At 40.3% G+C, this 23446-nt stretch overlaps 1 protein-coding gene across 3 annotated transcripts; it reads right to left on the bottom strand.

Annotated features, from left to right (window-relative positions):
• Positions 1 to 1473: 1473 nt before the first annotated feature.
• Positions 1474 to 22632, bottom strand: LOC144709241 (phosphatidylinositol deacylase). 3 transcript variants are annotated; one of them, XM_078582719.1, is made up of 19 exons: positions 21970 to 22632; positions 18113 to 18373; positions 17096 to 17286; positions 16840 to 17011; positions 16160 to 16297; positions 15898 to 16087; positions 15277 to 15413; positions 14442 to 14621; positions 13644 to 13754; positions 12299 to 12418; positions 12051 to 12207; positions 10183 to 10346; positions 9445 to 9531; positions 8452 to 8780; positions 7577 to 7658; positions 7323 to 7462; positions 2317 to 2566; positions 1818 to 2184; positions 1474 to 1684 (listed from the first exon to the last, which is right to left on the bottom strand). In XM_078582719.1, exons 1-18 carry the CDS (start codon positions 22279 to 22281, stop codon positions 1849 to 1851), a joined length of 3357 nt encoding a protein of 1118 aa, XP_078438845.1. In that variant the 5' UTR covers positions 22282 to 22632; the 3' UTR covers positions 1474 to 1684; positions 1818 to 1848. The 3 variants fall into 3 exon arrangements, with proteins under 3 accessions (XP_078438845.1, XP_078438844.1, XP_078438846.1); XM_078582718.1 differs by lacking the exon at positions 1474 to 1684 and having other exon boundaries at positions 1718 to 2184; XM_078582720.1 differs by lacking the exons at positions 1474 to 1684; positions 21970 to 22632 and having other exon boundaries at positions 1718 to 2184; positions 17096 to 17279; positions 18113 to 18253.
• Between the last annotated feature and the right edge of the window lie 814 nt (positions 22633 to 23446).

Raw genomic sequence — 23446 nt, 5'->3', positions numbered from 1 at the left:
GGAAGTTATTAAGCGTATCCCTTGATATTCTTTTTCTGGGTTTTTACTTGCTAACATCATTCCATCAATATATTCATGGTTATTTTGTTGCTAATTTGATTGGATTATGTGTTTGTCCTCTCTTTAAAACAGACCATTGTGTATTCACCAGCCATATCTGAAATTTTGACTTATGAAGTTTAAGTATTACGACATCTCTCAACCCGAAGGTGAACGCCTTTAGGTTCTGAAATTTCTTATGGATCTGGGAGTTCTTGCCACACCCAATACCCCTTTGGATGACCTTTTATAAAACATCAAATCCTATTTGCAATGAGTGTAAAGCACATAAAATTTGAATATTATTCAGTCCAGTGGACAGTTCAATTTCATCTCATTTCAGCCATGTCTGTGTTATTTAAAAACCAGCTTGTTGATTCCTCTAAGATGGCTCTCCCTAGGATTTATTAAATTTCTGCTACAGCTTGTAAGGAGCTATTTTGATAAATAAGAACTCGGCCCAACACGTCTCAACTGTCATGTAATTATATATATAATGATTAGATTAGGTGCTTCCGTGTATCATAAAATGGTACAATTTGAACGAATAGATTCTAGCATAAACTTGGTGTTTGTTCTCTATTTTTTCTTGGACACAATAAATTGGTTTTAACAAATTTTCCTGAAAATTTACTCATGTCTTGATACTTTAGTTAAAAACTGTTTTCTGGCATCTATTTCGTCCGGATAAATATTTTAGCATAAATTAGAGGCTTCAACTTTTTATTTTATTTTGGCACACTGTTCTTCACTCTATACGCAAAAAAGTGATACATGGAACAAACTAGTAACAACAAAACATTCTAATTTTATCCAACTACATCATTCTGGGATAATTTACAAGTGTCAACATTTAAACAATAAAACCTGATGTTTAGGCCCCACTTTTTGCTTGCTTTCATTTTGAAATATGATATTTAACAGAGTATTCCTTATTGGAAACAAAAATAGTAAATTTCTATATTAAAGCTTTACTGTTAAACAAAAAGTATATTTTGGGTATCAACTGTGGCATTCAACCTAGACAAAAGCTGATTGTCTCACAATAAAACATTATGCTCATATTTTACATATTTGGCACCACTAAAACATTCTGGTCATATTTCATTAAAACATTTAGATCACTAAAACCTGATGATTGACACAAATTTATGCTCACTTACTCCATGACATGATGTTTAACAGACCACAATATTTCTTGTCATGGAATGAAAATGATGTATTTTTAGAGGAAGCCCTAGATTTCAGATACCACAATATTTCAACTTTAATCTTTCAAATCTCATAATAAGTACCAGAATTGTATAAACAAATGATATTACCTAAAGCATGAACCTCCCCTTCAAAGGAAATAATATAAATTTCATCATTTTATATTAAAAAATAAACCAAAACCTGTCTTGATTTCCCCAGAATGATCTAAATCCTTCTAAATATGACAAAAAACTTACGAAACACTAGAATAACATTCTTATGCAGTTATGCGGCTACAAATTAAAACTACAAATAAATTTATGAAAACGGAAAAAGGTTGAACAGTAGGAATCAGCGTTTCGATTCAAATTCTTCAAATAATCTTCATCAATAAATACGCCGAAAGAACTTTTTTTGAAGCAGATTTACCAAATTCAGCAGCCAAGAAAAACTACAGACAGAAGTTAAAATATCAACAGGCCAATTAAAAAAATAAAACAAACGATAGATAACGCGCATAACACATCCAAAAAAGATCTCACTAATTTCCATCATTAACTCAAATCAATAAATAGTCAACTCACCTCTGAAAATCACCAGGGAACTCCACAAATCTCATTTATGCTTTTGAGAGTGCTTCCTCATTCTTGCTGACCTCCCTTCCTCCCTCCCTTTTCCCCTGCCCATGATCTTCGCCAGCAATGAGATGACACCGAGCGCGGCCATCGCGCAAATCCCTCGGAATGGCGCCAAAGCCAGAGCATAAACAAAACAGTAATAACCGCACAGCAGGTAGAGGACGGTGAGGTCAAAGACGAAGCACCGAATTCCTGGGAAGGTAAACCTGATACCGCCGATCCCCGGCTTCCACCCGTAAACTCCGTGGAGGATGATGCCGACAGCAAACGTTGAGTCCATCAGCCCGAGAAAGCTAGGGTTCACCACTGATATCTGGAATGATAATCCAATTACAATCCAAATATTGAAAATATCATGAGTTAAAAATAATTAATTCTTGATAGTGATGCAAGGCTAAAATTTGACAGATGTTCGGGAGAAGAAGAGAAAGGAAATGGATCAAACCTGAAGGCGCGCAGCAAAGGAAGGACAGAACATCGCAGCGGCAAGAAGATGCAAGACGAGCAGGCTATGCCGGTGGTTGAATTGCTCGAGCTGGATGTCAGCGAAGTTCTTCCCCGAGGACAGGCTGCTGCCGGGCCGGGTTTCGTCAGGGGTCGAGCTTGAGTGAAACCCTTCCCTATGTCGGGTTAGTGGCATCTTGGCCGAGGTCTCGAGCTCTTTCTGCTCACTGCCAGTGGAAGCCTCCAGCACACTGCGATGGCATCAGCTAATGCTTTCATCAAATCATATACAATAATTAATATTTATTAACATGACGGGTTTCATTATAGATCAAGTTCGGAGAATGCACAAATAGTCGACTGTCCAACTCTCCGACTCTAGAACAAAAAACCATAATCATTTACTTGACACAGCAGTGTAATACTCACTTGTTTAACATGACAGGAAAGAATAGTGTGGGTTTCATTATAGATGAAATTCTGCGAGTGCACATGCAATCAACTGTCAGGCATAATCATTTAATTGTTAAACACTTTTTCAACACAGCCGAGTAATAATCACGTGTATGACATACCAGGAACAAATAGCATGGATTTCATTACAGATCGAGTTGTGAGAATGCACATGTTATCAACTGTTCAGAATAATCATGTTATCATCAGTCTGCGAACATTTTTGTCAGGCTATGGAGTTCTCCAGCTATTTCTGTTTTTCACCCTTACTCTTGGTTATCATGATGTACACTTATGGATTTCTTGTTATGAGAGTCCACAAGGGATTTCCTTTTACATCTCGGTCTGTTTCTTTAAAAAAAGGGCAGGAAGGTCACCCAATATTGGTGATCTTCCTCACATGATTAATAAGTAGAGAATTGTAATCACACCCTTGACCCAAGGGATCTCCATACCCTCCATTCCCCTCCCTTTAAACCAAACAGAGACTAAACTGTTAGGTTGTAGGGTTAAAATGTCTTTCCCTAGTTTCTCGGGGGGTTTGGTGTAAAAGTGTAAAACTCTATCTCCCTATTTAAGGCAGATAGAACACGAATGACATTGAGCAATTTCACTTATTTTTCTAGGTTTTTCATTCCCCCGCTCCCAGGGCGGCGGGATTCCTCCCGCCGCCCTGCCTCTCATTCTCTCCTCCGATCAGCCAAGAGTTGACATAAACTCTCCATGCCATGCTCTACACTGACCAGTGATGCCTGTCGGCCTTTGAAAACGCCCAGCACACAGCAAACATCCGTCCCTGCACCTACCGCCCCTGATACCCATCCTCTGGAGAGTCCCCAAAGGCCTCCTCTGAGGAGACAGCCACCCCCTGTCATCGACTGGCAGGCCCACACTGCCTGAGCAAGCGGGCATTCAAAGAAAAGATAGGAGCAGTCTTCTTCACCCCCATGCGCATAGCGCAATTTGCCAGGACTTTTGTTAGCCATCTCTTCCTGAAGGCCAGCGGCCAATCTTCGCCTACGGAGCACCCACCCAAACAAGCACACTTTTAGGGGGATCTTTAGCTTCCATATGACTCAGCATGCGTTGATGGTCGACGGTTCCACTTCAGAGAGTGGACCCATCACCCAGCCTGGGAGAGAAGAATTCTCAAATCTGGGGAAACATTTGCCTCAGGCCCTGCCAGAATGCAGATGCCCCTCTTCAGGAGTCTGGTCTGCCATCCCTCTAGCTTCCACTTCAACTTCTGTACGACAGGCTGCCAGTCGGTCTTGAGGTGACCCCAAGTCAAAGGCAGGCCCACGTAGCTTATGGGTAATGTTTTAATTGGCATTACCAAGGCCTTGGAGCATAGGGACTCCTCTTCTGATGGTAACCCAAAGCCGACAAAAACTGATTTGGTATGATTGATGTGAAGTCCTGAGCACTATGCAAAGAGGTCCAGCATGGTGGAGAGATTATTGGCCTCCTCCACTGATCCCTCTATAAAGAAGGTCGCGTCGTCTGCATACTGTTGTAGAGGAATACCTGTTCAGAAGCTAGGGGTCTGAAACCCTTGCAGTAGACGGTGGGAGCTAGCCTGGGTCGTGCTTATAGAAAGGGCTTCCACTATATGGATGAACAACAGTAGTGCCAGGGGGCATCCCTGCCTGACCCCCTTTGCGGTTAAAATCCACCTCCCTTCGGGTGCCCGTTTACCAATACCAAGGAATGGGATGTGATACATCATTTAATCCACACAGCCTATTCTGCAGGAAAGCATCTTTGTCTAATAGAGGTCCCAATACACTAAACTTGGTATGAGAAAATGGAATTGACCACGAGAATCACGATTGTATTTTTTAGATTCAAGTGCTTACCAACTGTGCTAAAAAATATACCTGATAGCAAGGGTGTTATTTTTCATCTTTAAGAAGGATGTTGTACTTCAACACTTCCCCACAACACCTGCCACCTGGCTCTGATGCCTTGTTGGATTCAGGTGCTTACCGATGAGCTAAAAGCTATAGCTGATAGCTAGGCACTATTTTTCATCTTTAAGAAGGATGTTGAACTTCAATGCTCCCCCACAACACCTGCCACCTGGCTCTGATACCATGTTGGATTCAAGCACTTACCGACAGTGTTAAAAGCTACAGCTGACAGCAAGGGTGTTACCTTTCGTCTTTATGAAGAATGTTATACTTCAAGAATATTCAATTCCAAACCAAAAACGAAAGTCCAAAAATGCTCTGAGAATCCGCCACTGAGAGTGTAAGAGAGACGAAGAGAAAACGTAGAAAAATGGACCACTCTAGATGGACAAGATCCCCTCTTGCTGCAGATGAAACCTCCACTACTCCCGCTTCCACCGCTCCGCTGCTTCTTTTGCCATTCTGGGTTGAGTAGCAAGAAAATGACGATAATACTTCTCCCGCTGTTGGCCCCCTCTTGAACTGGTTCACATGTGCGAGCACTCGCACGTGTGTCATGGTGTGCTTTCCTTCTGAAACGACGGCAATACATTCTTATAAAGAATGTATCACGTCCACAGGAAACCCCTGTCTTATTTCTTTTTCACACAACAAGGAACTCTGCAGCGACTATGGCACCATTGGCCTGCTGAATCCCCCCAATGAATGTGGATTGGAACAGTCCAACAAGCTCCCCTATCATCTTCTTTAGCCTGTCAGCCAAAATCTTTGCTATGATGAGATAGAGTTAGACAACGAGATCAGCCTAAAATCACCAACGTCGATAGCCCCTTAGTGCTATGGTAGGATAACCAGGTAAGCACGGTTAAGTCTCTCCATCCCAAAATCCCCTCGACGAAATTCCTCAAATATGGCCTTAACCTCTATATTGACCATCTCCCAAATGTGGTAAAAGAAGAGTTCTTGGATGCTGTCTGGCCCCAAGGCCTCATTGCCAGTTTAGCCCCTTGATGGCTGCTCGGATCTCCTCCTCCAAGAAGGTAATCACTAACTATACCCCCCCCCCGGTAGTCAGCATCTACCGCCTTTGCTCCCCTAATACTCTCCACCTCCCTTCATTTTTACCCCCTCCCCATAAGAAGTTCATGAAGTGTTTGCCCAGTGCTCTACTGACTGCTAGAACTCCCACAAACACCCTCATGTCTAGTTTAATCTCCTCTCTCCTTGGTCATGAGAAGGATGAGCCTCGTGTTCGCGTCACCCACCTTCACACACAACTGCCAACTGGGCATGTCCACACAGTAGTGATCAGCTATCTGATATCTGATTTTGAACAACCAATATCTAATATCCAGATGAAATCAGGGTGGTTTTAGATACTGGATATCGCACGGATACTGACTATCCACCCGATATTAGATATTGGGACAAATATCAGGTTATTTCTATCAAGATGCATTTTCCCCTATGAAAAAAAACTGTTGTACAAATCATGTGGCAAGTGACTAAAAGCATATGACTACTCTATGGAACCTTGACCGCTCTTGACCTGATGCGACCAAAATAAATGTCTGGGTCAGGTATGTAAGTCTACCTTTCAACATTGACTTTGGTTGTTGACTTGCCTCAATTTGGGCCCAAAATCAGTCTAAATATTTTAAGATTATAATACAAAGTAATCAGTCTAATGCATTTTCCCCTATGGAAAAAACCTGTTGTACAAATCATGTGGCAAGTGACTAAAAGCATATGACTACTTTATGGAACCTTGACCGCTCTTGACCTGATGCGACCAAAATAAATGTCTGGGTCAGGTATGTAAGTCTACCTTTCAACATTGACTTTGGTTGTTGACTTGCCTCAATTTGGGCCCAAAATCAGTCTAAATATTTTAAGATTATAATACAAAGTAATATCTTAATCTAATACATTCAAATTATTTATTTTACTAAATATCATGGTATCCAGATATCGTTGGATTTGGAAAAAACGTATCCAACGCTGATATCCGGTATCGTCGTCCATCCCCCCAGATGTAGATGGATGACGACATTGTATATCAGTACTCTAGCAACCGATACCCAATATTGTCGCCTGATATTCATATATCAGTTGAGACAGATATCGGAAATGCCCTTTCCAATTTCCGGTTCAGCATCTGAACCAACATCCTCAGCTGATATCGGATACAGGATGGAGGAACACTATCACACACGTCAACACGTCTCCGTTAATAAGTGGGTTTTTCTTCTCATTTAATCAATAACATATATTCTCTTTATTGATTTAGGGTTGCTGTAGGGCATGCTGCGCAAGAAGACAGAAGCTGAAGGAGTTGACCCCAAAGGCTGGAGTCGACAAGTTTTTTTAAGATAGTGGTGTAAGGATCAAATTCTTCAAATCTAAATTGACCAATCGAAATATGAAAATGTGCATTTAAACTCATGTAATCATTACATTATATAACTGTATGCGCAATGAATAAATTCCAAAAAAGTTATGTATTTCATTTTTAAATAATCATCTCCAACTTCACAAGTCACACCAACAGAACAATCGGTGATCAATAAAAAGAAACGGTTAAAAAATCTAAATCATATCTACATGACATTGGAGGGAAACAGAATAATTGGAATAATACCTGGTAAGAGAAATGTGGCAGTTGTAGGCATGAACGAGGAGCAGAAAAATGAGGCCAACAGAAGGGTGTACGAAGGTGACGAGCAAAGTACAGACAAGTACTAGAAGAATATTTGGGTTCCATTTGAGAAGCCGCAGTAACTGTCGGTTTATAAAATTACATCAAAAAACTGAATAGTATGACTGAAAATCAATTTTCAAGCATTCTCATGCCAAGCGAATCTTATGACAATGTACATGAACATTGGGCTTTACCTTGAAGGAGAATAACTTGGACAAGAAACAAGAAATCCAACGAACTAATATGAAACGATATCTTTCTTCTCGTTTGCCCCAGCTGCAGTGTGATCAAAAGTAAGATCTAAAACATGCCGTTTGCATGGTAATTTCTTCAAAGTGGAACAATAACAACATTAAATAATGCTTAAAACCGAAGTATCCAGAATGATGAGCACGGCTTTGAAGATAAATTTATGTTCATGTTCAGCACTCATGAACCACCTGCCAGCCGTCCATGTCATTGGCCGTTTTTGACGTTGAGAACAATGTTGACGATTTCTAGGGTGGTTGACTATGACATTGATGTCAATGAGGTTAAGGTAGATGGTTGACATTAACTGGGTATCACAGACAGCTGATGCCTCATAAATGTCCGCTGACATTGTTAACGATGACATTGACATGGACAGAATATTTTACCACTGTAGACTCAGCACTCATCAACCGCCTGTCAGCCATCCATGTCATTAGCCATGGTTGATGTTGAGGATAATGTTGACCATTTCTAGGGTGGTTGATGAAGACATTGATGTCAATGAGGTTAAGGTAGATGGCCGACATTAACTGGATGTGACAGAAAGTTGATGCTGCATCAACATCCGCCAACCTAGTTAACGACGACATAAACATGGACAGAATATTTTACCAATGTAGGATTAAGAATGATGCCGATTGCCGATGATGTGTCATGGTCAAACCATCAATCAACTCTCAGAATCAATGTCTTGCATCAATGTCAATGTCGACAGGATGTGCGAAAATTTTTCAGTACGCATGCAAAAGAGAATGTACCAGATATTACATTGAATCCACCAAGAAGGTTGGAACTCAATGAAAGACTTGGAACTAACCGTTTCTTGGTAAAGATATTTATAAAGGCAGCAAGGTAGAGAACAGACAGTGTGCTTAGGATCAATAAGAACAGAAGTCCATTCGCAATCAGGTAACATATGATAGAGACGACAGTGAAGCTGGGAAGTGAAGGAAGAGACTGGGACGTGAACAGAGATAGAAGCAAGGCCATGAAAATCGGCAATATTGCAAAGAACATGAAGGGAAATGGCATCCTTAGGTTTATCTCCACGGCAGTCATAATGGAGGGAAGGGGCAAGTCAAGGTCCCAGGTGTGGGATTGCCGCATCAAAGCAAAGAATACCACTGCCGCCACGAACCCAATTATCTGCAGGGTTAACGAAATATGGAGAAAAATATGGTTAAAATTTTGAGGAACCATAGAAGTATCATAAATCAAGGACATGCAAGACTTTTGTATTTCTTGATGCATGGTATTTGAAAATTGATAGTATGCCATACTTGTGCAGAACTTCAGAAAAGTTGGGACACACGAGTAGTTGAATGAAGCCTAATCTATCTTATCAATCGAGAATTTCAATACCATTGCAGGAAAATGGAGTCCGGATCTTTTGCTAACTCTCATTTCTTGTTTCTACGCAGCATACAGTAAGGAAATGTGATTATAAAGTAATCTTTAGACAACATTTTCTGAGATGAGATAGAATTTTTTTTCCATACAACAAATCATAGGTTCCTGCACACGAAGATTAACCTTGTACAGTTCAGCTCCAAAAAGCAGCTGTATCAATCTTAATCCCAAGCCTACATTTCCTATAATAAAAAATCCAAAGCCTACGACTGATACAATAAGGGACCACGTTAATTCAAGATAAAACTAACGAAATATCGCTGAGTTTACCCCATAACTTTGTCTAAATGTAATAATGTTGTTAACTGAATTGGAAGAGCCCAACAAATTAAACATATACTTCATTCTAGAACTTTTTTAGTGCCCAAGATATTTTTAATTGATAAAAACACAATCTTACCTGTGGAGAATACATTAGAACAAATCTGCTTGCAGTGGAGGTCAAAGAAACAGACGTACTAACTTTGTAAGAGCAATGTGGATCAACCTGTAAAATAAAAAATATTACTTCATTGCACTAATTGAGCAAATGTTTAGTACAATCAAAGACAACTGAAAATCGCCTCTTCACATGAAGGTAATACACCTGTTTCAGATGGGATAATCAAGCTAAGACAATCACTGATATGTTCATTGAAGAATGTACCAAAGAAGGCTGAAGCACGAAGCGCATGCCTGGAAGGCGGGTATGCATTCAACGAGATACTATATGCACAAGGGAGGGGGAAGTAGTGAGGGATAGATTCATTTAAAGACGGTTGCTATCCCCTTGGCAGCCAGATTGTCTGAGGCCTGAGATGCAGAAGAGGCAACCAACCCGAAGGGGAAGGAGCCCTGTGACTCTTCTCATTTTGTTCATCCTTCTTCCATCCTCCATCACCTTTCGTCTCTCCTAATTGCTTCCTACACCTGTCCTATATTCCTGTACTATCAATTGATTGGCTTCTCAGTTGATTGTTTGAATTCTATTCCACATTCGTGAAGTTATTTTCCTTGAGGATATGCATTCCGCCTGTTCTTGATTGACTTGACCACAAAAGACACAGCAGACAGGAGATTATTACTTAGGACAAGCTTAGCTAAGGGACCACCCAAAAATTTCAAAAGTGTTTATATAGTGCAAGTAAAGCATCCTCACCAGCAATAGCAATAAAGTTTTGCTCAGTTTCGAAATAGAGTTCCATGATGCAGGAGAAGAATCCACTTGAATTGTCTCGGAATACAAGTTAGGAATAATATGTAAACCCGACGTGGCATCCCAGGCTAAGGCAACAGGTGGGAAGCACCGCAGCTTACAAAGAACTTCATTTCAAACAAGAGACCCCGTTAAAAGCTTCCTTCACAGAGTCGAAATTGATCTTACAGCAATAGTAAATAATGAAATCAGATTCTAAACATCAGAGCCGAAAGACTGCAATTAACAAAAAAACGAAAGAATATTCAAAGTCAAAAAATTAATCAAAACCAACGAATGGTAAGAAAGATTTCATCCTTAATCAAGCACAATATCGAAAAGTGATGATTCCTCATAAATAGACAAGGAAAATCTCTATTGCTTTTGCCGGTAAAGAATATTATGACTGTGACAGGATTTGATCATGGAGGTAGCAAGCGATTGCACTATTAATTGGCTCTCAAGTTTGATATCAAAATATTTTGGGGCAGAAAATTGCAAGCGGACTTGTCTCTTCTTTCAATCCAGAAGTATACCGATAGAACCTTATGGGATCTATCATGGTAATCTCTGTGCTCTGGCTCTCACTGATTGAACATGGAATAAAACTTACTTTAGTGTTCCGAAATCCAACACAGAGAAATCTGAAATCCAAGTATATTTTAGGATCTGAGAGGGACGAAGAAAAAAAATGGGGAGGGGGAAGTGGGAAAGGACCCCAAAATTGGCTCTACATGACGGTGGATTGTACAATTCCCATCATATCTTAGGGGTATTTGCTTCCCTGCATGTTTTCCGTTTAAATTGGGCAAGCTATCCTTCGGAAGGCAGCTAAAAAGAGTGAATCAAGCCTCATTTGACATTTATCCCTTTTCCTTATCTCCTCTCCTCTCAGCATCTCCGCACGCTGCTCTCCTGGCCTTCCTCCCATCCCTCTTGTTCCAGTGAAAATTTTTATCACCTGTATCTCCTCTCCCCCTCTGAAATGTACAGAGTCCCGATGTCCAGAGGGGGTCGGGAGGTCGCTGTTGTCTCTTTCTCTGCATTCTTATTTCCCTGTTTCCCTACCACATTCTTCTCTACGGTCTCTGCCGGCTTCAACCATTTCCCCTAACGTCAGGAACAGTTGCAACATTAAGTACTCAGAGTTGACTTCTTTGGTCAACATCGGACCATTTTCAATGATTTAAAGCAAAGATCGCATCATGGACGCATTTTGTATGAATGCAATTTAGTCATTCCGTCCAATTCTCCAATGCAGAATCTTGCATAGACTTGCACAAAACTGCGAGAGTTATTAGGGTAGGCGTGTCAACCAGGTAAAGTTCAAGAGTTTTCTGACAGCAGAATGACCACAAATTCACATCAATAAGGACACTTCCTGAATATCAAGCTTCAAGGGAACCCAATAACTCGAGGACGTTTACCTTGAAGTCAAGTTGAATGGCAATCGAGAAGCACTATGCTGACAAAATGGTAGACATAGGTGTCACAAGAAAGAAGTCAAATATTTCACTTCTTTCAGATCTGCACCTGAGCTGGATCAAAACATCCGTCATTAGGACTGTAGATCCCCAAGAAAGGCATCAAGCAACATAGTATGGCTTTTTCTCACTTTCCCATGATTTCCTCAAACGGTTCTTTTTGTTCAAATTACCCGAGCTTCTACATCTAAGCAACATGCTGGACGGCCAAATCGTTAGGCGAACATTGCGGACCTCTGATTCATAACACATTCCTATCTCACATCCTAGCAAAAATAGTGAGAAGAGCGACAACAAACTTCATAGAGCAAGAAGAAAAATGAGAGGGTGAATGAGGGGCAAACTCACTGCTGTGCTCAACATCTCCAGCCTGCTTCTCAACACGAGTTGTTCCTTTAATTCCACAGTCGACTGTCTCCACAGACAAAGTCACTGGCAGCAGTCCAAGACTCATTGAGAATGCCAGGTTAATAGGTAGAGGATGATCTTCACTGAAAAACATATCCTGAAGAACCACCAATAAAAAATAAAAACTTAGAACTAAAAAACATTTAAATTGTTACAATGAGAATAAATAGATACAAACGAGCCTGAACCTGTTGACGAAATATGGCACTAAGGAGAGAAAAGTGTGAGAGCTCGATCTGCCCTTCCATTGGGTCGAAGAATTGCCCAACAGCCATAGATGCGGCCGGAGGAGGTCTACCTGAAACAGTCTACAGAAAGTCGTTCTTTCACTAAATCTACGAGCCTCCATTTTCAAGATCATTGAGCCCCAAAATATTTCAAATAAGTGACATTCAGCACACGGTTCTCTAGGATCAAAACAGAAAGGAATAACAAGCACAACGCAAAAAGAAGGATTTTTTCGGATGAAGTAGGTGAGCCCAGCCTTCGTTTAAATCATTAAGGCACCTTACGTAATAAAACGTAACAACAGCCCGCCTGGAGTCAGTTGTGTTAGACTGCACGGTTAAAAAGCATCGCCCCCTAATTTAGTAGGGGGTTTTAGGTAACCGAAAAAACATTAATAAAAGTGAGCTATTCAACTAATTTTCTAAGGTTTATTCCCTTGCTCTCAGGGTGGTGCACTACTCCCCTCACCCTGCCTCATTCTATCTTCTCTTTTTTTAAAGAAGATAGGGTCTCTCATTCTCTCTTCTCTGATCACCTGAAGTATAGGATCCTAAACTCGGACCTATCAGAAGGAGAAAAGAACGTGTCAATCATCGAACACATCAGACCACGCACATACATCAGAGTCTGCACGTGTCTCTTCAAGATAGTCGGTGGCGGGAACCCTATAAATAAAGTAAGAAGGATCATCGCACGGGCATCAATTCACTTCTTTCCAAAAAAGACGAACTAGCTCTGAGAAAAGAGGCGATATATTCAGCCAGCTCTCTTTACCTTTCTCTTTTCCCCATAAAATGGCATTACATAGCTTCTTTATTTATTACTTGCACATTCCATCGGTAGTTCTTGTATGGCCTTCTACCGTTCTTGGATTGTGGAAAAAGGAAATTCGGTCTTCTTGAAGTGGTTTTTCTTACAAGATGCAGAATCTTATCAAAGTACAATATGTTGGGCTTCCAGACTGAGCATAGGATAACACAAAGGATGAGAAACCAGCCCACTTTAATATGGGGACCACTGGTGGCGAGGAACACAATCGCAGGTGATAGGGGGAAGAAGTGACTTTAGATTTTATGTATTTCATCATGAGGGCAATCGGCTCTTTCTAACTTGCCAAATTCTGTGCTAAATTCTCTTCCCATATCCTATTTTAATTTCATCATGTTTCCGTTCTTGATGCTCAATCTCTCGGATTACAGTTGTCATTAAAAATATTTTCACAAGCGAGGGGAAACTTCCATTGTACCATGCAGATATTAGTATGAAAAGTCTGAGGCGGCTAAGAATGAATAGAGGGTAATTTACCGGACGTGGTGCAACTGAAATGGTCAAGAATCTGTAGCCACGCAAATCTTTTTGGTCCAAGTGAAGAACAGCAGACGGTGGGGCTTGTTCAGTCTGGCTACCAGGTTCAATCTTACAGCAGCATACGGTAATAAAAATCAGATTAGTTTCGAAAAGAGAAACAACTCGACGTAACATTACTAGGGACCCGATTCAAAATAATAGATATGACCAATCGGATTGGTAGACAATCAGATATGGATCTGAGAGTGTATGATCGTTCAAAAAGATTGATCTGTTGGATCAACAATGGCCAAAGAATAACAAAAAAAAAAAATACAAACTCTCAACCTCTTTCTCTTTCTTTCGCTCCCTCTATTTCTCTATCTCCCTCTCAACACTTGCTGGCTGCTGATTGAGGAAGCGGGTGGTGTGGCACTGTTCTGGTGGAGTCTGGTCTCTCCGCCAACGTAGTGCCATGCTACCACCTACTACCTCCAAAAAACAGCCATGGCAGATAGAGGCACGTGAGGGGCTGGTGATGTAGTGATTACTCACCCAAGGACTGATCTTCCAGTCAACTTACTGGCAGATCTGACGATCTACCATTGATCGGCCCTCTTGAACCAATATAATCGATGGGCAGATGGATCAGATCAAACGAATCAGAACGTGATCAGCGATCTCCAATGGATTGAGATTTTCAATCAGGACCGATCCAGTCTGATTCTTGTCCCATATTTGGGAGAGTGCCTTTCAACTGAATTCACAACCATCAAATGAGACATTTTTTTGAATCAGACTTTTACTATATTTTACCTGTCTGGGTGCAGGTCCAGCTGGAATATGTACCATCCTGGAGGTCACCTCAATGATCTTCTTAAAATCAGGGACATGTGTACCAGATGTTCCATTTTTTTCTGGCCAAAGATGGACTCTAATACCGTAGCAGGGAGCAAGGTTTGTAACCAGCACGAAATGATATCTACCGCCTGATCCCTGGACACCAGAATATTAATTTCAAAATATAAATATAACGATAAGCACAAATTTCAGAATGAAATGAGTAGATTCGTAGAACAATCTATTGACAGAGAAGAATGAAGATATGACCTAACCCTTTCACGAACAAATATGACTGAAGGTCAAACACAAATACAGTCTACAAACAAAGGTTAGAGACAAACCAAATTCAAAGCGGGTTGTGCGGCAGCAAATTTGACAAACTTGAACAGCAAAAATATTAAATTTCAATTCGCAACTTTTCCCATATTTAAGTATTCAAAAATTAATAAATATATATAATAGAAAAGAATGCAAAATCCAGATGAAGTATTGTTCAGCTAAAACGTCAACCAAGGCTTCACAGAAGAACCATTCTTTCAGACGGATGAACATGAGTTCAGGTCTGAGACAAACTACATGTAAGAGTTGCCATGGTATATCCGCAAAAGGATCTCATAAGAAAACTAAAGGTTGGCTTGGGTCACAAGAGACATAAATACGATGTAAATATTAAGGTATTGTATTGGAAGAGGAAATACATTTAAGAAGAAAGTTTGAAATAGCAAAGTTAACTAAGTTGTAATAAATAAGGCCTAAATTGATGAGACAAAGGTTTAAATTACAATAAATATTTTTAAAATAACCCCACCAGTTTGTGGATGTCCAACCATCTCCTTCTTCCATCCATCGCCAAGACAGTGACAGTACGAGACTGCACATAAAGATCTTTCTCGAGGGCATCATTAGGCCATTGAACTGATGGGGGACACGAATCATAGATAAATCCTGAGAGGAGACAGATAGTTAATATCATAATTTGTGGTTTGATGAATTTTTTTCTTTCCTGCATGAGTAGGCCTGAGACAAACGGCAAAGACACAAGCAACATCTAAAGGGATATTATGCTAGAAAAAAATACGAATAACAGAACGAGAAAAAAGGAGATGAGTTAACTTAGTGGATCAAGAAAGCCTTTTGCATGTCCAACCAAACATCATCAGAATTTCTCTGCGGAGAAAGATCAGAACCACAAATTCAAAAAGATCGTAGAAGTTCCATAAGTAGAGCCACTATCAATAGAGTTATTGGAATACATCATGACACATCAGGCATAAATTTTCTTTGGGCCTAGAGCTTAAGCGAGAAAAGAGGTCGCCCTAAGATTATCACATTTGAACAAGATGGCTTGATTCCCCTCTTCCAATTATCAGGAGAAAAAAAAGATCAAAAAGACAATGAACCAAAAAGGCAAAGGAGGTAAGTTATGTACCGGCCGAATCCTGAGCGAACTTGCCGGGAATACCACCTTTAGAGGAAGATGACTGAATACCCAACAATCCGTGGAAGCTTTGGGAAACACCACTTTGAAGCATTTTAGTGAATACAGCTAACCTTTTTTGCGCTCCTGGAAATGGGCGTCCAGTACCCGAATCAATAATAGTAAGAAGGGTATGGGAGATCTGCATAAAGGTCCATTCTTTGGTTAAAAGAATTAGAGGCCTCTAAGAGAGAACAACTCTGCTAACATGTACCTGTATTACAAGTTGATTACACCAAAGAATTGACTGATGATCAAGTGAAAGCCACACGTTCTTCACACTAGAGGTGCTTATCATAGAACCATGGGTTGAAGGAACAATTCCTTCAAGAGACGTCAGCTCTGTTCTGATCTGGAATGAGGCCGAGGACAAAATGTATTTCATGACCATATCCATGATTATTATATCGTAAACACGGTAAAATTACAGTCATATTGAATAATGTGATGCACCCTAAGAGTTTACATTGAACTTCGTGATGAACCCATATGGGGTTTGCTTTATCGGGGGACATAGTCATAGGACGGGACGGGACGGGCCATCCCAGGACCGTCCCATCTGGGGTCGTCCAGACTCATCCTTTATCTCAAGATGAACTGACGAGGGTCCACTTCCGGAGGAAGATAAGGGACGAAGTTGGTCTAGACCCACGTCTGAATCAGTTGGACAGGACGATGTTTTCATCCTGAGACATTAAAGAACTCTTGTCTGGTACCCCTGTGACAAAAGAATCGTCTCATCCTTCATCCCAGGACCTAGGACAGGATTAAAAATTTATTCCAATAGAAAAAATTGTCCTGTCATTGTCCAGAAACCTTAATCTCATATGCACGGTAAAAAGTAAGGCTAGAGACCAAAAAGCATTTAGAAACAAGCAAATAACAAAGCACAACCTGATGATCATTCACACCACCAGACAAAGAGATCACAACAACGTTGGACAGCTTGGAATCAGACAAGAACCGCCCCGCATTCTTAGTCTGGATCTCGTATCCTTTTTGCCACTCTCTATTCACATATGAAAAGAGGTGTCCCAGTGACGGCTGTAATGCGACTGGAGGTGACCTGGAAGACTAAACTAAATGAATAGACCTCGAATGGTCATGCATACAATAAAAAACCAGCCAAACAGCTAAATGATGTTCTTACTGGTGAGGGCTTGAAAGAGTCAAAACAGTTTCAACAGATGACTTTCTTAAACGTGGGTGGATAACGACAGCCCTTGCAACAAACCCTCCCATAGAATGACCAACTAATACAACACTTGTCGGCAAAGCTTGCGCCACTTCACCTCTTCCGCCAGATTGTGCCTCCATTGATTCTTTGTAAAGATCTAGTATCTAAGAAAAGTTAAAAGAAGAAGTCCCAAAACAGTAAGAAAAAAAAGCTCTGAATAGAACAATGAGCTAAGTACAATGTGCTATTAAATACATATTTTTTTGGGAATTAATTTTCTTAGGTATGACTAGAAATGAGGACACAAGCAAAAGTATCGGACTGAGGAAAGCTATTTGCAATGCTATGGGCCATCTGGCTGCATCGTAACAAGCTCATTCTCAGGGGGAGGATAGCTTCAGCGGATGGCATCATTCATGATATGGAGGGTCTTGTTGCAGGCTGGTTTAGAAAGACCTAAATGGGGGGGCCTTAATTTCAGTGATATGTGTAACACACGTTTATATATACATATATAAACTACTGAGTTGATCACTGATTCTGGGTGATCTTCCCTTTTTTATTTCAAAAAAAGCATTGAAGATGAAAAAGAGAAACGTTTCAAAAAATTGTTTTACAAGTTACACATTTACTAATTTCTATCAAGGAAGAAGTATGCGCAAAATTCTCGCTTAAACAAAAGCAACTATTTAGCATGAGACATCTCACACAATAATTAATTAGGGTTAACTTCGTCCTTGCTCTTAATAAACGACTAAAACCTGTATCTCCATAAAAGTGATCCCCATTTAAACGTTAAAATTATGATACAGTACTTCGACGTTGAACGACTACACTTCGAAATAAATAGGGATAAATAACAACTTAACATTGAAAACTGAGACTCTACGAAAACATTATGAAATAGATGAAGGTTGTGCGGAAAAAAAAAGAAACTTAACATGTTAAAAAATTCAAATGGGCATAGAAAACTAAATCCAAACCGAGTACCCTGTGGATCGCACAGACAACATATTCAGTGTGCTCGTCAATGATTTGACCATCTAATGCTGAGCGCTCTTCGGCCAGGTCAACAGAAAACCAATTAATTTTTTTCGAGTACTTCTTGACTGATGGAAATGATAACTCTTCAGGATCCACCGTTCCATCATTTCTAACTTCTGAAGCCTCTAGAGATGCCTCCTTGTAAAAACTTGGTTCAAGAGGCCCTCCTTCAAAGGCTCTAGAAGATTCTGCTGCCAGAGAACGGACCTATGAAGAATATGAAGAACGTAAACAAGAAATATGGAAGTTTTGGAATCTGAATACACTATCCTTGCAATCAAAGAAAGCTTGGAAAGCAATGAGGACAATGAGTAGAATAAGAAGAGAACACTGAAAACATAATAAAGTATGTGAAGGTGAATCTCCAAGATAGAAATTAAAAATGGATTTCAGAATTCATTAAACAAGAAAGAAATATAAACAAAAACTCATCCCCCCAGATCAGAAAATTGTGCAACCACTGTCTGAACGATGAATAGCGCGCTGATACTGTACTGTACATTGAATACAAGAGGAAAAGGAAGAAGAATAGTCAGCATGAGACACAGACCAAGGAGGGGGTCAACACGGTCCTGGACGAGGAACACAAGATGATCACGTGAGTAGCACGTGATAGCTTACAAATAAATGGGCCACGACTGCCCACTATGTAATAAGTACTACACTCGAGAGTATATAAGGGGTGAAGAAGGTGGAAAAAGGCATCCAGAACGGGATTCAAGAAGCTGGTGGTTGGGCATTCTATTGGGGTGGAGCCGTATTCGGCCAGGCCTGGAGGAGGAATATGATGCACTAGGGTCGAGGACCCCCACTGGAAGACTGATTCGGAAGGACATCGGATCTGCCACATCGAGTAGGCACCAGAGATTTCCGCTGAAGGGTGCAGGTGCATGCAATTTCTCTTAATCGACACCTTACTTTCAAGATACAATCGTATCACACACATTTTGTCTCAACAATTGAATGAGAATCAATCAGATTTTGAACTTCTTTATGTTTTAGATTCAGTTAAACACTGTTGGCAACAGTGAAAAGTAGATCCTCAAAGAAAAGAGACCAATAAAAGATGATGACTATAATTACCAGGAGTTAGAATTCAAACGCTTACCTCTGTACTAAAAACTTACGGTTAGCACAGGCGGAATTGACAAGCGACTGTATGATGAACACGCAACATGAATCCCAACCAAGGTTAGAATTTGAGGACAGGACACTTAAAGTTGAACAATTATCTGGGTACATGATCACCAATTTTTAATTTAGTTAAACTTTCCAACCTTAACGTCAATCAAGAAATACATAAATCTATTCCTCCCAAACATGGTACCCAGCTGTTACCAAGGGCTCAGTCCAGATGAAGATCATTTTATAGGCTAAAAAGCTGTTGAATAGTAGTCACACTGAGATACACCATTATTGTCAAATGGACAAGCATATTTGACCTTCATCATTCAGCGTACCAAATGGGTCAAAACCAGCTTCTTGACCTCTCCAGAAGAAGAACAAACATATCAACTAGCTATCTCCACAGCTAGTCACTGATTGACAAGGAAAAAGGATTCCAACTAACTGGCAGTATGCCCGGCCGCCAGTTTTTTGAGGAGACCTTAATGGCTCTGTGAGCAAGTACAAAATACAAAGCGCACATTCCCTTAGTAGAGCAAAAACTAATGATAAAAATATGAACTAGAAATTTTGATGATACTTCATCCCTCATGGATCTCGAATCGTAACAGTGAAATAACAAAGGAAAAAGAGTGCGTTAAAAGTTTAGACCCCTGCAGGGTGTTGCAGAGACAACTAAATTACTGGCCCTAAAGTCTACATCTTCTGTACTAAAGTGAGAACCCAATGTTCGAATGGTAAGTTTGATTATTGACCCTGCCTCCATTTGGTTCTCGAGAAAACATTGGCAAGGTTCAGCATGGTATCACAGTATTGGTTCAGGTATCAAAGATTGCTCCAGATTTATCTGGTCTCTGGCGGCAACTACTCTTTAGCTCTGTTAGATTCGTAGGGTCTCTTGTGTTCTGGGCAGTTTTTTTCTCTGGAGTTCACGAATTTGGGAAACAATAATTGTGGATCATCTTTCAAAAAAAAACAATAACTGTGGATTCAGGAAGAAGGCAATTGCTCTTCATTGATCATCCAAGATATCCTTAAGGTCGGGAAAGAAGCACGGTTTTACCAACGGCATCTGAAGGGGAGACCTCATCGGGTACTATCCTCCCCTCATCAGCGGTGGAAATTTTCCTGTCACAAGATGATTATCTCCTTGCCAGCGATTCCATAAAGGTTGCACTTCAAGGGGGAAGAATCTTCATGAATAGGAGAGTTACAAGGGTTGGGCCCATTATGGATAACTCATAATGGGCCCAGAATAAGAGACATAATAAGGAAACCAACATTGAATGGGTATGAGCCAGTTTATTAACATCCTAATACCGGGTTAAAAGAAAGAAAAGGTAATCTAGAAACCTCTGGAGTTGAGACTTGATAAGATTCTGGGCTGCTGTCAGGACAAACGTCTGCTGGTACTGTGTCAAGGCCCTTTTACGAGCCCAAAGAGATATAGACCAGCAACATTCAAAGAGTATAAATACAGGGAAGCGAAACTAATCAAGACAGAAAATCACACCATGAGCCTTTCCTCCTAGTTATCGTCTTTTCATTCCCTCTCATCGTTCGCACTGATCTCTACTCTCTATCGCTTTCTACAGCCACCAAATCAGCTGATGGATGGCGCTGCCCAGGGAGTTCAATTGCGATTCTCCATCATCTCTCTCCATTCTCTCTTCCTTGTTTGACCAGTTCTTGGACCTCTCAATCATTGAATATCAAAAATTGGATTGCAATGTCCATTTACAACTGGGATCTATAACCAGTACGTCACAAGAATCAAATCCAAACTTCTTTGTACAAGAACTCTCAGAATGTCTAGATGAAGGACCAACGAATGAGGATGATTCAACGTTTAAGTTTGGCAGGCAGAAAAGGCATTCATTAGTGAGTGGCACAATGACTGCGAAAATCTATGAGAAATATCTCCATGAAGTATGTTCAGGAGCTCTAGGAAGAAGGGAATAAAAGCTTATGACAGGAAAAGAAAAAAAAATGGAGAATAAATGGACTTGACACCGAGGCTATTCATATGGTACAATGTGAGATGTCTTTAGCGGAATATTTATGAGCTCTGAAGGATATTTGGCATGAGATAAACAATTATCACCAAGTTAAAATCCTGACACTGAGGGCCAAAGGTGCAACTTAAAAGACAGGTCGTAGGAATTTGTTGTCACGTTAAAATCCTGCGTATGAGCAGCTCAGGAGACAAATTCTTAATTGGGAGATAATCTCGGACTTCAATGAAGCTTTCCACATTGTTATAGACCCAAGCATGATAAGTCTTGCAAAACCCCAAAAGGGTAACGCTACTGCACTACTCTAGAATTAGAGGGTTGATTATTGATCCGCCAAAGTATTCAAATATATTGAGGGAGGAGCTACAATGGAGCCTCACGCAAGTCAAAAAACTACGCAACAGAGCCACCCATCAAATGATGAACAATAGGATGATCTTTGGATCACTCATTCAAATGCAAGAGTCAGACAATGTTAATCCTCATCCAACTTGTCCTATGGCACCAGTTTCCTCTCATGTTACCCACGATCACATCTTCTACACTCAAGAAAGTTTTACTCCACTAACACTAGGACCATTCAATTCATTAGCGCAAGATAAAAACGAAAAGCAACAAACGAAATGACAACAACAGGCTGCTCAAATTTGATAGTTTACTCACCTGCTTGTAGCTTCCCCCATTCCCGGGGATAAATAAAACTGGATTCCCATCAAGATTCCGCAAGTGTTCTTCATAATCAATAGCTTTCCAGCCTTCATGATACAGATAAAGCCCGTACTTTCCGTCGGCAACACTGATTGGCGTATCCACGGGAATGTACGTCGGATACATATAAGTCATCACGCAACCACCAGGAACAGGTTTCAGTAAACCGTAAATGGCTGCAAGAACAAGCCACAAAAAGAAGATCACCAGCGCTCCCACCCTGCATCTCGCCCTGTAACCTTGCATTGCGCCAACCAAACCACACATCAACCTTCCGACGCCTTTCAAAGACCTACCGCATCAATTTGATCATCAAACTTCAGCATAAATCCCTCACAGAAACAGGCACTTCACAACAACTGGAAAAACGAGGAATCTACAATCTATTCTCAGAAATATATGATTCCGACAATCAATCATCCCGGAAATTCCACCGCGGAATCAGGATTTAGAGGACGATCCAAACCAGATGATCTCCGGGCATTAAACCACGCCTGATTTCAGATCCGAGCTTGCTTCGAATAAAAAATTGCACGAATTTGGAGGATTCCAGCAGGAGAATTCATCACTACGATCGCGCAACTCGCGATTGATGTGGGGGAGGAAGCCGAGGAAAGACAATTTGGGACAAAACACCATAATATATTCCCGCCAGGCTTCGAGTGACCGGCAGTCGCCGGTTGGCCCCGATTCCTACAATGCTAAGGGCTAGCCGGGATACTCCCTACTGCCGGTAACAATTTTAAATTACCAAATGAATATGTTATTCATATATTAACAAACAATCTGATAAATATAAGTTAAAGTTTCATGCGGTAGACATGTCTTTGAACCCCCTAGAATTTAATAGCAGATATAACCTATGACTTTCGTTTTACAGATTATTGACTAGTTCTTTACTTTAATTATTTGAAATTCTTTGGGATCCCTTCTGAATTAAAGAAATTAAATATCATTTGGTTTGGAACTTGGAGGAAGCTCTAATCATATTATCCTTTGTTGATTTATTACATGAATATCTAGTTAAAAATGAAATATAAAATTGAAACATAAAAAATTCACTTTCAATCTCAACAAACTCGTTGCTGTTCATGATAGAGTTGCAGATGTAGATATTTATTTTGACTGAATATGGTTTGAATAAATTAGGGCATATATTTCTCTTCACTCTTTTACATTTATCTTAAATTGAAATTATTTTTGTTCAATTATCTCTAAAATAATGACATGCGTGAAGATAACTTTCCAGCTCAAAATATTTGGTTATTTTTCACCTGGATGGAGACAATTTTTGCACTCGTAGTGCTGTTGTATCCTAATAATTTGAATTATTAAAGGCAAGTTGTGTCAAAATCATACCTGTTATTTTGTGTCAAAAATAAAAAATTTAAAAAGGTATCACAATTTAGGGATGATACTACACCCTGGTGAA

This window comes from Wolffia australiana, chromosome 11 (genome assembly GCF_029677425.1).
Source record: "Wolffia australiana isolate 7733 chromosome 11, ASM2967742v1".
Classification (NCBI taxonomy): Eukaryota; Viridiplantae; Streptophyta; class Magnoliopsida; order Alismatales; family Araceae; genus Wolffia; species Wolffia australiana.
The sequence above is the reverse complement of the archived record's forward strand: the minus strand, read 5'-3'. Positions and strand labels throughout refer to the sequence as shown.